The 18428-nt window shown below is 52.2% G+C and overlaps 1 protein-coding gene across 2 annotated transcripts in view; it reads right to left on the bottom strand.

The window, feature by feature from the left end:
* ZNF516 (zinc finger protein 516) overlaps positions 1–18428 on the bottom strand; it is a 35492-nt gene that overhangs the window by 5964 nt on the left and 11100 nt on the right. For both annotated transcript variants that reach the window (XM_029053025.2, XM_029053028.2), the window contains one exon: positions 8159–10169. In XM_029053025.2, the coding sequence (XP_028908858.1) occupies positions 8159–10061 (1903 nt within the window). In that variant the 5' untranslated portion in view covers positions 10062–10169. The remainder of the gene's footprint in view (positions 1–8158; positions 10170–18428) is intronic.

Below are 18428 nucleotides of genomic sequence, written 5' to 3'. Positions count from 1 at the left end.
GACGGCCACCTCCGCACGGATCCGTGGCCTGAACGGAACCGGATCTGACCTGCGGAACCCAGGCCCCCTCCCCCATGAGGTCCTGGGACAACAGCCCTCCCAGGCTGGACGGTCGGGGCATTTGGAATGGGGCAGCGGGACAGGAGCAGGGGACAGAGTGAAGACTCCTCTCTCCATCCGCCCCTCGTCCCTGCGGGGCTGCGCGTAGCTACGCGTGTAACACTGTGGTTATCTGCGATGGCTGATCATCGCATTACGCGGCTGCCTTCCCCACTCAGACCGTGAGCCTCTGTGGGATAGGGACCGCGACTGATCTGCTTACTTGGGAATGACCCTAGTGTTGAGCAAAGTGCCGGGCACACAGTGTGGGCTGAGGAAACACCATCACTCAGTCAGGCCATCCTAGTTGCCATTTTAGACCTCAGCTGAACATCTGTTTATTTTGCTGTTAATTACTCCTTTTAATCATTCATAACAACGCTCTCATACCTATTATGCTTTCAGTAATTGGGGATCAATCTTCTCCCCCATTCAAATGCAAGCTCCTCGAGCTATAGTATGTCCCCAAGCAACTGGTACAGTGCCCTGCCCCGACAGAAAGCACCCAGAAGAGCATCCTGGACCCAGTATGATGTTCTGCACACCCAGTATACAGCAGTAGAGTACTCTGCGCACACAGTAAGTGCCCAGAATAGTACCTTGCACCCAGAAAGCACCCAGTACAGCTCTCCGCATGCCCCACGGGAGCCCAGGACAATGCTTTGTCCTCGGGATGGAAGTTGGGGTAAAGTATCGGTCCAGCTTGGAGAATGCGGTCAGAACTAGTGGAGCAGCACCACTCTGCCACAGGAATTTTGGCCTTGGCACCTAGTAAGTGCTTAACAAATACCACCATCATCATTTTGGCCGAGCGAACAGACAAGCTTACGGGGTCTGAGTTTTGCTGCTAACAAGTGTATATAACCTCAACTTGGGCTCTATACTCCCTTGTCTCACAAACCTTACAAAAACCTCTGCAGCTGCTCCTTTCCCAGCTGCCAAGCACCAAGCTGGACTGTCTGTGGCAATGGATTGGGGCTGCAGACTGGGCTGAGGCCTTTTTGACCCGATCCTTAAAAACGCTTCCTCTGCCCTCATTCATTCATTCAATTGTATTTATTGAGCGCTTATTATGTGCAGAGCACTGTACTAAGCACTTGGAAAGTACAATACAGCAATAAAGCGAGATACACCCTGCCCAAAACGGGCTCACAGCCAGGAGGTGGGGGGAGAAGGCACATCAAGACAAGTAAACAGGCATCAGTATAAATAAATAGAATTAGAGAAATATACATATATACATAAGTGCATGGGGCGGGGAGAGGGGGGAAGAGCCAAGGGAGCGAGTCATGGAGCAAGTCCTTACTCCCCCACCTCTCTTCTCAGGTCGCCCCTTGGCCACCCCCTCCAAGAGGCCTTCCCTGATTGACCCCCTACTCTCTTGTCGTGTCACCCCCTCAGCCGTCTCCTCCGGGAAGCATTTGTTTGGCAGCACCGCTGGGGGAGACGGGCACACTTATGTGCCCAGCAGGTTCCCGGGTCCAGGACGAAGACCGGCGTAGGGAGAAGGAGCATAGCGTAGTGGATAGAGCATGGGCCTGGGAGTCAGAAGGACATGGGCTCTAATCCCGACTCCATCACTCTGCTGTGTGATCTTGGGCAAGTCACTGCACTTCTCTGGGCCTCGGTTCCCTCATCTGTAAAATGGGGATTAAGACTGTGAGCCCCACATGGGACAACCTGATTACCTTGTATCCCCCCCCAGCGCTTAGAACAGTGTTTGGCACATAGTAAGTGCTTAACAAATACCACCATTATTATTATTATTATCTGTAAAATGGGGATTGAGTCTGTGAGCCCCACATGGGACAGCGACTGTGTCCAACCTGATTTGCTTGTATACACCCCAGTGTTTAGTACAGTGCTTGGCACATAGTAAATGCTTAACAAATACCATTATTATTATTGTTGTTATTATTATTATTATTATAGAGAAGCAGCATGGCTCAGTGGAAAGAGTATGGGCTGGGGAGTCAGAGGTCATGGATTCAAATCCCAGCTCCGCTGCTTGTCAGCTGTGTGACTTTGGGAAAGTCACTTAACTTTTCTGTGCCTCGGTTTCCTCAACTGTAAAATGGGGATTAAGACTTTGAGCCCTACGTGGGACAACCTCATCACCTTGTATCCTCCCCAGCGCTTAGAACAGCGCTTTGCACATGGTAAGCACTTATTTGCTATTGTTTTAATGAGATGTTCATCCCCTTGATTCTATTTATTGCTCTTGTTTTTGTCTGTAATAATAATAATAATAATAGTAATGTTGGTATTTGTTAAGCTCTCACTATGTGCCGAGCACTGTTCTAAACGCTGGGGTAGACACAGGGGAATCAGGTTGTCCCACGTGGAGCTCACAGTCTTAATCCCCATTTTACAGATGAGGTAACTGAGGCACCGAGAAGTTAAGTGACTTGCCCGAAGTCACACAGCTGACAAGTGGCCGAGCCGGGATTCAAACCCATGACCTCTGACTCCAAAGCCCGTGCCCTTTCCACTGAGCCATACTGCTTCTGTCTCCCCCGATGAGATTGTAAACCCGTCAAAGGGCAGGGACTGTCTCTATCTGTTACCGATTTGTACATTCCAAGCGCTTAGTACAGTGTTCTGCACACAGTAAGCGCTCAAGAAATACTATTGAATGAGTGAATGAACAAATACCATTATTATTATTATTAGCGTGGCTCAGTGGAAAGAGCACGGGCTTTGGAGTCAGAGATCATGGGTTCGAATCCCGGCTCGGCCACTTGTCAGCTGTGTGACTTTGGGCAAGTCACTTAACTTCTCTGTGCCTCAGTTACCTCATCTGTAAAATGAGGATTAAGACTGTGAGCCCCATGTGGGACAACCTGATTCCCTTGTGTCTACCCCAGCGCTTAGAACAGTGCTCTGCACATAGTAAGCGCTTAACAAATACCAACATCATCATCATCATCACGGCATGACCGCCACCTCGTGGCTGCACTACCGGACCGCCACCACCAGGTGGCGGACACTGCACTCCAGGACTGCCACCACCAGGTGGGGAGACTGCACTACCTGACTGTCACCACCAGAGGGCGGACACTGCACGTCAGGAGTGCCACCACCAGGTGCGGAGACTGCACTACCGGATTGCCACCACCAGGTGGCGGATATTGCACTACAGGACTGCCACCACCAGGTGGCGGAGGCTGCACTACAGGACTGGCACCACCAGGTGGCGGCGATTCCCAATTTATGAACCGCTTTCGTGGGCAAGCGGGTGGTGGAGGCCGGATCGACCGGGAGGATTTATTCATTCCATTTATTGAGCTTTTACTATGTGCACAGCACTGTACTAAGCGCTTGGAATATACAATTCGGTCAATCCCTGCCCGATGACGGGCTTATGAGGTTGGGCGAGGGGCCGGGGGGACGGGCAAGAGACCGGAGAGAGACAGGAGGCGGATCCCCTCTAGACTCTGAGCTCATTGTGGACAGGGAATGCCACTGTTTATTGTTGTATTGCACTTTCCCAAGCGCTTAGTACAGTGCTCTGCACTCAGTAAGCGCTCAATATGTACGGTTGAATTTATGAATGACAGGGATGATGGGTAGAGGGGCAAAGGGCGAGGGAGGGAAGGGGGGCCGGATCCCCTCTAGACTCTGAGCTCATTGTGGGCAGGAAATGTCACTGTTTATTGTTGTACTGTACTTTCCCAAGCGCTTAGTACAGTGCTCTGCACTCAGTAAGCGTTCAATAAATATGGTTGAATTTATGAATGACGGGGATGATGGGGAGAGGGGCAAGGGGTGAGGGAGAGAAGGGGGGCCGGACCCCCTCTAGAGTCTGAGCTCATTGTAGGCAGGGAATGCCACTTTATTGTCATAATGTACTTTCCCAAGTGCTTAGTACAGTGCTCTGCACTCAGTAAGCACTCAGTAAATACGGTTGAACTTATGAATGATGGGGATGATGGGGGCAAGAGGTTGTTATTTACAAATTTTTAAGTCGCACAGGGAAAAAACAGTCCTTGGTTTGTTACAATGGTAGTTACAGAATTGAGACCAAAATGTTCTTCACTAAAATATACTAACCACCTTAGAAGGTCCTTTCTGACTTAGAGTAGGTGCACCTACTGCTGGGGAAGCAGCGCAGCGTGGCTCAGTGGAAAGAGCCCAGGCTTGGGAGCCAGAGGTCATGCGTTTGAATCCTGGCTCTGCCACTTGTCAGCTGTGTGACTGTGGGCAAGTCACTTAACTTCTCTGTGCCTCAGTTACCTCATCTGTTAAATGGGGATTCAGACTATAAACACCACGTGAGACAAGGGACTGTGTCCAACCCGATTTGCTTGTATACACCCCAGTGCTTAGTATGCATGGCACATAGTAAGCACTTAACAAATACCATTATTATCATTATTATTATAATGATTCCATTTTATTTAGGAACATGGAATAGTTTCTAAATTTGAAAGAGGTTTCCTTTACCAGGACCCAAATCACCTGAATTTCCACATTCAAAGAGTCAAATTTGGATTTTAAAAACTTAAAACCATTTGCCCTCTTGACTAAACATCTACTTTCCATTTCCATCAATGATCTCTCAAACTATCTCCTTTCCATTTCCTGAGTTTGTCTTCCCCATCTCTCTGCCTTCTCTAAAAACCCCGGGTTTCATCCTGTCCAAGTCTGAAACTGACCTTCAAGATTGGCAGCAGGTTTCCAGTCATAAAGTGAAGAAGCATAAACCGAATTTTAAAATTAATTGTTTTCCTTAGGTTATTTATCCAGTTAGTGTGTCACATGGTTACCAGATTGAATGGCACCAGACCAAATCCATCCTTGTTCAGTGCTCATGCGCATGTGCACACAAATACACACACACACACACACACACACACACACACACACACAGCTGGCCACGCCCACAAACACCATTTGGAATCAATGGAAAACGTGTTCCACTTACAGCCAAGCTCGTTGTAAAACCACAACAGGGAAAGCAGAACACCCTGAATAACACACACACACCACACCTGTCAAATGGACAGTCAGTCAGTCCGTCAATAGTATTTATTGAGCGCTTATTGGGTACAGAGCACTATACTAAGCACTTGTGAGAGTACAATGTAACAGTATAATAGACACATTCCCTGCCCAAAACGAGTTTACAGTCTAGAGGGGAAGAAAGACATTAATATAAATAAATAAAATTACAGGTATGTACATAAGTGCTGTGGGGGGGGGGGGGTGATTAAAGGGATCAAGTCAAGGTGACAGAAGGGAGTGGAAGAAAAGGAAAAAAGGCTTAGACAGGGAAGGCCTCTTGGAGATGTATCTTCAATAAGGCTTTGAATGTTTGGGGGGCAGAGAAAGTAGTTGTCTATCAGCTATGAAGAGGGAGGGCGTTGCAGTCCAGAGGCAGGACATAGGCGAGAGGCTGGCAGTGGGACAGATGAGATGCGGTTCATTGATAAGGTGAGCATTAGAAGATGAAAGTGTGTGGGCTGGGCTGTAGTAGGAGAGTAGTGAGGTGAAGTAGGAGGAGGCAGGGTGATTGAATGATTTTAAGTTGGTGGTAAGGAAACTTGACTCAACCCCTGGTTTTATCGGCAGACCCATTTTACAGATTTTGTTCTGAATCACATTAAGCAGGCAATGGAAGTCAGAAGACAAAGATTTCAGTTAATAGGTTTATGCTCTAAGAATTGAATGGAAGTTAACAGCCCTGCCTAGCCCAGCCCCTGCCCCAGCCCAACCACAACCCCAGCCCCATCCCTATAGTCCAGCCCCAGGAGGGTTCAGAGCTGTCAGGGGACACTCACGCCCAAACTGTAAGGTCACTGCTAATACCCCCGCAGCCCCAGTCCCATCCTAGGAGTAGCCACTCCTGAAAGCGACATGACTGCTCCCCTCTCCCCCATTCCAGCAGAGGGGACCCAATTCCCAGGGCTAGGGTCCACAGTATCTGGATTCCTGGCTCTCACCAATCTGACCCGACAATAACAACCTGCTTTCAATGGGAAGCTTTGGAACATCACAGGGGTTTTTGGACCGTGACCTCAAGATCGTTCGTGTTCCAGTTCCAGGAAACATCAGTGTGCCCAACCCCTGGACGTCTGAGCGAGAGCGGTCAGAAGTGAGAGCCCTCCGCAAGCGTCCAGTGAAATCATTTGACCTGGCCGAATTCCACCAGGGCCTGAGGCCTCGGGGCAGTCACTACAGAGTCCCAGAAGGAAGGGTTGTTCTCAATGATGCATGACTCCACCTGGCAGTAATGGTGTGTGCAGAGGGCCCAGGAGGAGCAGTACACAATACTGAGCAGCACTGGGGGCAGTGTGCTGGACCAAGTACCCACTGGGGGCAATGCTTGACTCTATTTATTGCCATTGTTCTTGTCTGTCTGTCTCCCCCGATTAGACTTTAGGCCGGCAAACGGCAGGGACTGTATCTGTTGCCGACTTGTTCATTTCAAGTGCTTAGTACAGTGCTCTGCACATAGTAAGCGCTCAATAAATACTATTGAATGAATATTGAGCACGTGTGGGGGCAGTGCACTCTACTGAGCGCCTGGGAAAATATAGCAGAAGCCCTTAGCCCTGCTTATATCTAAAACCCCATCCCAAACCAAACTTTTAGAAAACATAGATGCTTGTGAAATTGTATCTGTTCACAGGGATCTCATAGGGAATGTGTCTGTTATATTGCCATAGTGTACTCTCCCAAGCGCTTAGTACAGTGCTCGTCACACAGTAAGAGCTCAATAAATATGATTGACTGACAACTGCTAAAACACAGTCCTTTCTGCGGGTTAGTTATAAACAGAACTGAATGCATACAAAGACCTTTCTCCCAGTTATTTATAACAAAACTGGATTCAGACCACAACAAAAGATTTTATCTCTTGTTTCCACTGTTGATCAGCATGAACACAGAAAGGAAAAAGAAAAAGTGTTTACAAAACAACTCATCAGTCCTGGGGCTTGGCAGACACAGCTGACACACTTCCACCAGGTAATCTAAAAATCTCCAAGGATCAGGAGGAGCTGGGTTGGGGGAAATACTGTATTTCCTCAGTGCTTCTCCATCTGCCACCAAGCGGTAAAGGGCTTCAGACTACTCTCCCTCCTGGCCTCCAAGGCACAGTCTGATCGATCATTCCTTTCATTCATTCAATCGTATTTATTGAGCGCTTAATGTGCAGAGCATTGTACTAAGCGCTTGGGGAAGTACAATACAGCAAGGCAGAGATCTGGGGCTGCAGTTTCACATTTGGAACCCAGGATCTCTTCACCCAGAGCTCCTGACCCAGAGCCGGGGAAGGGGGCTGAGGGGTGTTTGGGGTTCACTTTTGCACTGCCTCTCCACAGCCCTGTACGGCTGCAAGAGGGCCTCTGTACTGAGTGTCTTCTGGGTACAGAGCAGGGCACAGATCCTGACAGGTGTGCAGATCCTGATCCTGGGCATTTGGGAGATACCACAGAAGAAGACACAGTCCCTGTCCCGGAGGGAGCTCATGTGCTCCAACATCTCCTAAAGCCCCCAGCTCCCCCAGGTAGCCAGGTGTGCCGACTGTGGGGGGTGGAGGGGAATGAAGGGCTTGCCTGGGGGTGGGGCCCCAGACATGGGTCCAGCGAGCCCGGCCATCTTGAGGCTGAAGGGGTGGATCCTATCATACAATGGCCCAAACTATCACACAATCATATCTATCATACAGTCATATCTCTCACCCTTATCATTCAGTGGGGTGGAAGAAGGGGGCCAGCAGGGGAGTAGGGGAGGGAAGGGGTGGGAGAGAAACAGCAGCATGGTGTAATGGAAAGAGCAGGGGCCTGGGAATCAGAAGGTCATGAATCCTAATCCCGGCTCTGCCCTTTATCTATGTGACCTTGGTCAAGTCACTTCACTTCTCTTTGCCTCAGTTACCTCATCTGTAAAATGAGGATTGAGACCGTGAGCTCCATGTGGGACAGGGACTGGGTGTGACCTGATTAGCTTCTATCTACCTCAGCGCTTAGTACAGTGATTGGCACATAGTAAGCGCTTAATGACTACGATAATTATTATTATTAAGGGAGGGAGGGGACGCCCAGGCCCTTACCTGGGGAGGGTGGCTCGGCTCCTCCCTCCTCGGAGCTGTTGCACTCGTCCCGGTTGTCGTCCCGGTCATCGTCCACCTCGTCCTCGTCGTTGTCTCGGGACGAGCCCCCGGGGCTGGCGGGAGGACTAGCTGGCGCGGAGTCGGCGTAGTCGCTGGAGGAGCCGGAGCGGTCCCGGGGGGCGGGCGTCCCGCTGCCCCCGACGCCCCCACGCTGTGGCCGACGATGGACCCGCGAGTGAAGCACCATCTGGTGATAGGTACGAAACACCTTCCCGCACTCGAAGCACTCACTGGACTTGTTCTGCGCCACCCGCCGTGCCTGACGAGCCGCCCGCCGGGGGTCGGAGTCGGGATCCCCGAGGCCGTGGAGGCCGCCGTTGGCACCCCCGGCCCGCTCGCCCCGCGCCCCACCCGCACAACTCTTCTTCCGTGCCCCGGGGCCGGGGGGCACCGCCTGCTCCATCTCCCGGTCGCGCTTGCGGCGGTCCTGGCCGGCCAAGACAAACTCCTGCCGGTCCTGGTCGTAGGAAACGTCGGAGCCCGTCAGGGCCTCGTCCCAGCCTGGGGCCTTCCCACCGTCAGCGGGCTCTGCCACCCTACCCCGAGTGGCCAGCTGCCAGGCCTGGTAGCTGTTAACAGGATCCAGCTCGGACACCCTCTGCCCCGATGGACCCCGGGGGGCCCCGACTGCCCCCGGATCCCCAGGGCACGGCCTCAGGTCCAGCCGGCGCAGGAAGAGCCGCTGGGGGTCGAGGCCCTCTGGGGTCCCCCCGCCGCCCCGCGCGGCCTGGGCGCCGTCCCCGCGGCGGTGCACGACCCGGTGCGCCTTCAGGCTGTCCACGTTGGCGAACAAGTTCCCGCACTTGGGGCAGACTTCGAACAGGGCCAGGCCGGCCACCACGGCCTCCTCCTGCACCACGTCGTTGATGGTAGCCACGGGGGCGGTGCCAGGGGCAGAGGCGGTGCGGGGCCGGCTCCTGCCCCCAGCTCTGGGGCCATGGGCCTTCATGTGGTTCTTGAGGAACCAGGACTCCTTGAACCTCCGCCCGCAGATGTGGCAGCCATGGTCCAGGGAGCCGCGGTGCTTCTTCATGTGCGCCTTGAGGAACCAGGTCTGGCTGAAGGCTTGGCCACACACCTGGCATGGGAACTCGCCTGGGCCCGGCTCGCCCCGCCCACCGGCAGGGCCTGCGCCAGGCTCGCCTGACCCCCTGTCCTCCGGGGGAGCACTGAGGTCACCCGGCCCAGCCCTGGGCACCTGTAGTTCCCGACCCTCGGGCTGTGCCCCCGGGGTTGGGGGAGGGGAGCCCCGGGACCCAGCGGGGATGCAGTCCCCCTGGGTCACCAGGGCCTCCCCAACATCCACCGGGCCATTCCCTTCTGCCAGGCTGGCGCCATCCAGGATGCGGTTACAGGCCGACGTGCTCTTGGTGGGGCTGGCACAGCCGCCCAGCCCCTCGGCCGTGCCCGTGTCCCCGAGCTGCACCTCCCCGACCCCCGCCTCGGGGCCCTGGTTCTTGTGGCCCTGGTTTTCGTGACCCTGGCTCTCTGGGCCCTGACTTACGGCACCGGCACGGTGGCTCCGGATATGGAGCTTGAGGTCCCCTTTCTGAGCTGCACGGTGCGCGCAGTAAGGACACTTATACGGCTTCTCGCCCGTGTGCTTCCGCATGTGCTGCGACAGAGAGCTCTGGAACGGGAAGCTCTTGCCGCAGATGCAGCAGCCGTAGCCCCCGGAGCGGTCATCACCGGGGGCCCGCGGGGGTGCCCGGCCCGGGCTGGTGGACCGGCGCAGCTCCCGCTCGGCCTCCTGGGAGCGCTCCATGGCAGCTCCGGCCGCATGGGCTGCAGGCGAGGGCAGGGGGGCAGTGGCGGGGCCGGGGTGCCCGGCGGTCTCAATCATGCGGGCCTTCTCCTCCGACGGAGGTCCCCTCCCGTCCCCAGCCACGGGAGGGGCTCCTGGCACGGTTCTCTCCTGGGCAGCCTGGGCGCAGGCAGAGGGCAGGCACACCTGCAATGGACACAAAGAGAGGCACAATTGGGTTGACCGGGTGGGATGGGGGCAGTGGCAACGAGGTGCACCCCCTGGGCCTCGACGGCGAACAGAGGCTCAGTTTCCCCAGAGCCAAGGCCACATACAAGGACTCAATCGGGTCATTGTTTGGCAGCATTTATTGAGCACCTACCATACAGGGCAGCACGATACTGAGTGACTGGAGTTCCTCTTTATTAAGGGGGCAGTACCACCCTTCACTTCCCTGCCCCTGGGGTTGGACTGGGAGGACCTGAGAATCCCAGAGGGCCTAGGGAACCTCCAGCCTAACTGTGCTCCAGGAGAGTCTGGATTGTCCAGCTTGATGACAGGGTTCAGATTGGGTAAATGTGGTTTCCCAGGGGCCAGCCTGGAGAATTCAAGATATAGTACACCTACAGGTTGTCTGACAAAACATAACTCACTGGGGCCCTTTTGATGATTATGAATTTCACTTTATTGGAAGTGGTAATGCCACCTTGGTCCAGACTGTGTTTAAGCTTGAAAATGGTGGGCAATTCCTGACTTAATAGCTGGGCTAGGAGAGAGGGTGTATTTCCCTAGGGAACAGATAAGCAGTTGGAAGCAAATTCAGCACTGTGAGGGAGGGAAGGAGTAGTGGGAGGGAAAAGGCAGAGGAAAGAGTGCCCTGAACTGAGTGCCTGCTGTATGAAGAGCACTGTTCTCAGTGCCTGCTGGGTGCAGAGCACTACATAAGCACCTAATGTGTGCAGAGTGCTGTTCAGGGTGACTCTAAACAGTGGGAGGAATTTTTTCTTTGATTCTGACATCAATCCCTACCATATCTTTCCCTCCCCCAGGTCACATTTCATTTCCTTGTTCTACAATTTTAGATGCTATAAGTTAAGGAAAGAAAAGACTCCTGAGAGACTTTAAATAGCAAATCCAACATAGAATGTCCAGGATATCCTGGCATTCTGAGCCTGACCAAGCCCACTACATCAAGGCAAGGTGAAGCAGAATGTCTTCAGAAAAAAGCTATTCCAGAAAAAAGTCTGCTCCAGGAAAATCCATCCATCTAGGAAAAGGCTAAGTCAAAAAAAGACCAGTCAAGCAAATGACCATTCCAAAAACAGAGAGAGAGAGAGAGAGAGAATATCCCACGGAAAGTCTGGGATGGAAAAAATCAATCGAATAGAAGAGGGGTGTTGGAAAAGGCCACTTCAAGAAAGAGGGGAAATGGGCTGAGTTAGGAGGAGGCTGATTTTCAAAAGCTGCTCAGCCTTTAAAGAGTCGCTCTGGGCCATGCTCTTCTTGATGTTCAGCCTTGCCCAACCAGGCATTAGAAGAAGGAGGAAGAGGAGGTGCGAGGTTGGAGAGGATAAGATCCCAGCCCCCCAGGAGGGAGTTTGCTGCCACCACTGCATTTCAGAATGCTCAAAGAATGGCCCAGCCCAGAGCATCCCAGCCCAAGAAAGACTTTTCCACCATAGACCGGTTCCGTTTCCATTCATTGATTACACCAGCCCTGTCATCAAGGGCAGAAGTTTGTCCAAGTTTCCTTAACTTCCGGATCCGCCTCTCTTCTCTTCCCACCCCCTGCGAAATCAGATGGCCCGGAGCAGAAGCTTGGGACTCAGTTTCCCCCCACCCTCCCCTGCAGATCGACCCTAAAGCTGGGAGGGGGAGATGGGAAGGAGGAGGCACAGGGGGAATGGGGAGAGGGAGAGAAGGGGGGAGAAGAGCGGCCTCAAGAAAAAGGAAAGGGCCCAAACTCCAAGAAATGTGGATGCTGGGCGGGGAGGCCGTCGAGGTCCACGGGCAGGTAAGAAAAACTTCCCTAAACCCTGTGCGAGGAGGGAAGTTGGCGACGCTCCAGGGCTCAGGGGACACGTACCCCGCTCAAGGGACATACTTTATTAGCACTCCTGCCCCGTCATCCTCCAGAATTAAAATCCATCATTAACCTCCCATTAACCTGAGAAGCAGCATGGCTTAGTGGAAAGAGACCGGGCTTGGGAGTCAGAGGATGTGGCTTCTAATCCCGGCTCTGCCACTTGCCTGCTGCTTGTCCTTGGGCAAACTACTTAACGTCTCTGGGGCCTCAGTGACCTCATCTGTAAAATGGGGATTAAAACTGTGAGCCCCACGTGGGACAACCTGATGACCTTGCATCTACCCCGGCGCTTAGAACAGTGCTTGGCACAGAGTAAGTGCTTAATAAATACCATCATTATTATTATTATTACCTCCCAACCCAGCTCCTTGGGGCGGGAACAAGGGGGCCATTCTCCGAGGGAAAGGGGGGAGATTCCGGAGCGACCACTAGGAGACCCTCCCGCCCCACCCTGGGGATCCAAGTGCCAAATAGGTCAAGCTCTGGGGCTTCTTGGCACAGGCCGGGCAATAATAATAATAGCATTCTTTAAGCACTTAGTATGTGCCAGGCACTGTACTAAGCGCTGGGGTGGATACATGCAAATTGGGTTGGACACCGTCCCTGTCCCACGTGGGGCTCACAGTCTCAATACCCGGTTTATAGATGAGGGAACTGAGGGCCAGAGAAGTGAAGTTCCTAGCCCAAGGTCACACAGCAGACAAGTGGAGGAGTCGGAATTAGAACCCATGACCCATGATCTATACTAACGCTCCCCAGCCCCCTATTAAGCAGCGTGGCTTAGTGGACAGAGCATGGGCTTGGGAGTCAGAGGACATGGGTTCTAATCCAGGTCCGCCATTTGTATGCTGCGTGACCTTGGGCAAGTTACTTAACGTCTCTGGGCCTCAGTGACCTCACCTGGAAAATGGGAATTAAGACTGTGAGCCCCACGTGGGACAACCTGATGACCTTGTATCTACCCCAGCACTTAGAACAGTGTTTGGTACATAGTAAGTGCTCAATAAATACTGTAATTATTAATTATTATTTGCTACCTGCATTCGTTTAGGAGGTCTGGCCTGGCCCAATCAGGCAATCCCATCCAAAGCCAGGTCTGTTCCACTCTCCGTAATTGCCCCTCCAGGGTGGAAGGGGGATGGGGAAGGGCAGGGAGAAAAGAGACTGGGGAGGGCAAGGAGAAATTAATCTCCAACTCCAGATAAATGATCCACCCAGAGAGACACTTGTTAACTGTTACTGGAGTGCACTGGCGGGCCATTTCTCCGCCCCAAGGAAAACACTGGAGCCAATATTACCCGTGCATAAAGCGGCCTATGTCCTGTCCCTGAAACGTAAAAACCAGTAGTTACGACCAACCCCGCAGGAGGAGACAGAAAGGCCGATGAATGCACAATGTGATTATTGATTAGCTCCCAAAAGGCCAAGAATTTGACTGGGGCAGATGTGTCCATGTGCATGTGCGCCTCCCCTCCCTCAGGGGCAGCGAGAAGTCACGGGGCCTTTTCCCTGAGCCCGGTTAAAACAAAAGAAAAAGATCGAGGACTATGTGGTGAGCTCCCGGCCTCAACGTGGGGAAGATTCTCCCTGATGCCGAGGAAAGGTGAAGTTACTTCTCCTTTGCTTCCAGAAGGGAGTGGAAATCTGGAGCTTCAGAGGATTCCCGTGTCCTGCATGGGTCCCCTCCCCCTGCTTAAACTGGCAACTCAAGGCAAAACGGCCACGATCCCCCCGGGCGGAGGTGTGATCCAGGACCGGCCTCAACTGTGATCCAGGCTGTGAAGGCCAGGCCGAATTCCCGGCACCCTCCACTTCCCTGCAGCCTCGGCATCACTGCTATCATGGTGTGGGCCCAGTTGTCCAGGCTTAGTGCAGTTCCACGCGTGTTTCCTCTCCGGGCGGCCTCGGGGGAGGGCGCGAGGGCCGCCCCCGGCCCCAGGAATGCTCGGCAGCAGCCTCGAAGGCAGCTGGATGAATGGATTCTTTCGCCCCCTTGACCAAAGCACCCGTTCGGGGCCAATGCGAGTCACCCGGGCACAGAGCGGGCCATTGTACAAGGGGGCACCCAAAGGCGGTTCCGGAGGTGAAACTTCCCACACGAAAATCTCTTCCCAAAGCCAAGAGAAAGTTAGGCTTCTCCGGGCTTCCTCCCCGCGGCCCACAGCATTTCAGGTCAACTGCAACTCCCTAACAGCCCCACCCACCCCGGCCCCACCCTGGGGATAGCGGCCAACTAATAATAATAATTACGGTGTTTGTTAAGTGCTTATTATGTGCCAAGCACTGTTCTAAACACAAGGTGATCAGGTTGTCCCATGTGGGTCTCACAGTTAAGATCACTGAGGCACAGAGAAGTTAAGTGGTTTGCCCAAGGTCACACAGCAGAAAGTGGCAGAGCCAGGATTACAACCCACGTCCTCTGGCTCCCAAAAGTCCTCTGGCTCCCAAAACCGTACTCTTTCCCTTAAGGCACGTTACAATCAGAATTCAATAAATCTGTTAGGTCATAAACTCCCAGAGGGTACGGATTTGGGCTACTTTACTCTGTTGGACTCTCCCGAATGCTTAGTTCAGTGCTCCGCACAGAGTAAGTGCTCAGTAAGTACCATTCATTGATAGATTGCTTGAAATCCCACTTGTTGATTGGCATGAGGGGTTTCTCTGTGGAGTATGCACTGGTTGTCTGACTGCTGGGAGTTTAAGCGTGTAGGAGTTCCTTTGTGTCTGTAGATCACTCTCATTATTTTGCATTTTTTGAGGTCCTCTAAACCTGTGTAACTCCAAGAAAATTTGGGAAAGCAGCATGGATGAGTTGAAAGGGTTCTTCGTGGGTTCTAAGTGAGGAGGAAAACTCGGAGCCCCAAGGCAGGAGACAAACAAGCCCTCATCTGGCCTCCGCCCATCTCTCTTCCAGAGACAATGCGCCCCTCGGGAGGGGAGGTGCGAGGAGAGATGTGAAGGGCGCAGGGCCGCATCACACCTGTAAACATAGGTAAGGATCTCCCAGGACCGGCCTGCTGCCAGTCCTAGGGGAAATCGGTTCATAACAAGGACTTTCCCTCCAGGACTGCTCCAGTCTTCCATCCCCTCCTTCTCTTCCCCTGAACCCTCCGCCCGAGCTGTTCCAAAGGAAGGGGTCTTTCGGGATAGAGACCCCAGGAAGGCTTTCTCCTCCGTCTCCTCGGGAATCCACCAGGAGCAATTTTGTGTGTGTGTGTGACACCACCTCTCCCGCACTCCCCGCCTCAAACCTGTGGTGCCCAACGCCCCAGCTCCAATTCCTCTCCCTTCCAAAGCTCCGCCTCGTGGGGACCTCAACTCAAAAGGCTCCAGAGCCCTAAGAGAGAGAATTTTGTGGAGAAATCCATAAAACTGCCTGTTAAGCACCACCTTTCCAGCTATTGCAGACGGCCCAGAGAAACTTCCACGAGACCAACCCCAACTCTGAAAACACCCCGGCACAGAAAAGGCTTTCTCTGCCCTAGTAAAAGCTCCTCCCCACAGCTGGGACTCCAGGGAACTCGACTGCCCACTTCAAAACCTTATTGAAGGCACATCTCCTCCAAGAGGTCTTCTCGGACTAAGTTCCATTTTTTCTCATCTCCCACTCTTTCTGCATCACCCTGACTTGCTCTCTTTGCTCCCCCCTCTGAGCCCCACAGCACTTATGTACTTACCCCTAATTGTATTTATTTGTATTGATGCCTGTCTCCCCACCTCTAGACTCTGAGCTCGTTGTGGGCAGGGAATGAATGTCACTGTTTATTGTTGTATTGAACTTGCCCAAGCATCAGTGCTCTGCACATTGTAAGCGCTTAATAAGTACTATTGAATGAATGTGCTTACACGTCTGTGTGACTGACCAAGCACATGCACACGTGTGCATGTCTGAGTCCATGACATGCAGCAGCAGCATGGCCTAGTGGAGAGAGCAAGGGCCTGGGAATCAGAAGGATCTGGGTTCTAATCCCGGATCCACCACTTGTCTGCTGTGTGACCTTGGGCAAGCCACTTCACTTTTCTGTGCCTCAGTTACCTCATCTGTAAAATGGGGGTTGAGAAGGTGAGCCCCATGTGGGGCAGGGACTGTGTCCAACCTGATTACTTTGCATCTACCCCAGTGCTTAGAACAGTGCTTGGCACATAGTAGGCGTTTAACATACCGTAATTATTATTATTTTTATTACATGTGGATGTCTGAGTGGGCGGGTCTAATGTGCTTGTGTGCGGGTTTCTGTTTGTGTGCGGGTCTCTGTATGAGCTTGTATAAATAACACGTGGTGCAGCCAGCCATGAGCCTGTAACTTGCCCTAGTTCATAGCTGCTCACAGCAGAAAGCGCTCCATTCGTGGGTGTTTACCAAAACCAGTTTCTGAGGAGTACATTGTGTAACACCTTCCTAGGAATACTCTGTCTTCCTTGATCAAACAAAAGCATGAGGTTACTGGGCCTTTTTTCCAAACGCAGGGATATTATCTTTTTCCGACCCTCCCTGCAGGATCCCAGGAGTGCTGCTGCCCAGGCCAGCTCTACTCTTGGCTCAGGACGGGGAGGCCCCGATAAACCCACTAGCCACCTTGGCTCTCTATAAGCCCAGCCCCTAAAATGGCAAAATTTCCCAATTCCCCTCTGGGCTGGTCCAGAAAAGGCGAGAGCTGGGAACAGGTGGACACGCTACAAGCAGTGAGACTTAGGGGAAAGAGTATAGGCTTGGGAGTCAGAGAATGTGGGTTCCAATCCCAGCTCCGCTCCTTGTCTGCTGGGTGACCTTGGGCAAGTCACTTCACTTCCCTGTGCCTCAGTTACCTCATCTGTACAATGGGGCTGAAGACTGAGGGACAATACGATTACCTTGTATCTACCTCAGCACTTAGAGCAGTGCTTGGCACCTAGTAAGAGCTTAACAAATACCATAATTATTATTATTATTATTTCTGAACGGGCCTCACAAGATGGCTGGATTCCTCTTCTGCTGGTCCGCCCACCCACTAATCCTCCTAGCCCAGAGACATTCGATTGCAGAAGTGAAGAATTAAACTTTAAACCGGTTACACAACCACTAAACACTAGCGACTGTCCAGGGTGGGTTCATGTTTCTCACCCTTTCTCGGCTCCACATCGAGACGAACCAGAAAAATACACCCTCCAATTCCTCCTAAACCGACCTTCGAGCTAAACCTCATTCAATCTCATTTACCGAGCGCTTATGGTGTGCAGAGCACTGTAATGAGCACTTGATTTTTTGTACAGGATCAAGACAGTGTAGTGGATACAGCACGGGCCTGGGAGTCAGAGGATCAAGGGTTCTAATTCCGGCTCCACCCCCTCTCTGCTGTGTGACCTTGGGCAAGTCACTTCACTTCTCTGGGCCTCAGCTACCTCAACTGTAAAATGGGGATTGAGACTGGAACTTCACATGGGACAGAGACTGTGTCCAACCCGATTTGCCTGTATCCACCCCAGCACTTAGTACAGTGCCTGGCACCTAGTAAATGCTTAACAAATATCACTATTATTATTATCCTCCATCTTTACTCCCACCAATGCTGTTCCACTAGCCTGGAATGCCCTCCTTCGGTCCCCACATCAGGCAGATCCCAGCTCTCCCAAGATTCAAATCCCACCTAAAATCTCACCTCTCCAATAAACTACCAACTCTGTTGTACTCTCCCAAGCACTTACTACAGTGCTCTGCACAAAGCACTTAATAAATACAGTGGATTGAAACAATCAATTCGAATTGAAGTTTTTCCAGATTAATTTCCCTGCATCCCGAGCTGTATCATCCCTTCAGCCACCTCTAGTGTTTAGGGATTTATTTACACCCCACCTTAGCACTCGTTTATATATGTCTACTTATTTGTTTTGACCACTTGAACTGTAAATATTTTTATGTCTACCTCCCCCCTTTATAGTGTTAAGGGTGTCAACTCCTTGTGGGCAGGTAGCCTTATTAAAAGCACATCTCCTCCAAGAGGCCTTCCCTGACTAAGAAACCTGGAATGGTTACTTTAATGTGTACTTCTCAAAATCTTAGTTCATTACACTGCACCAAGTAGGTGCTCAATCAAAGCTGATGCTAATGCCACTGTTAAAATTTACACTCACACTTACACCTGCACACTTTTGGGAAGTGCCTTTCGCTATCATCTATTTCTTCTGCCCTTTCCCAGTTACTTTTGATATATACACACCTCCAGCCTGCCGATCGGTAAACAACCTTTGGTTCGCTTTTCTCAAGAGCATTTTTGAGTCTGTATAAACCATGCCTGGATTCTAACTGCATTATATTGTGTAACACTCCAAACCACAAATAGAAAAAAAGCAGATGTGGACACTTCAGACCTGACAAACAGCCACACTGGAAACATGTGAATGGT

Source organism: Ornithorhynchus anatinus, chromosome X2 (genome assembly GCF_004115215.2).
Source record: "Ornithorhynchus anatinus isolate Pmale09 chromosome X2, mOrnAna1.pri.v4, whole genome shotgun sequence".
Classification (NCBI taxonomy): Eukaryota; Metazoa; Chordata; class Mammalia; order Monotremata; family Ornithorhynchidae; genus Ornithorhynchus; species Ornithorhynchus anatinus.
Note: the sequence above shows the minus strand (reverse complement) of the source record. Positions and strands in the feature narration are given on the sequence as shown.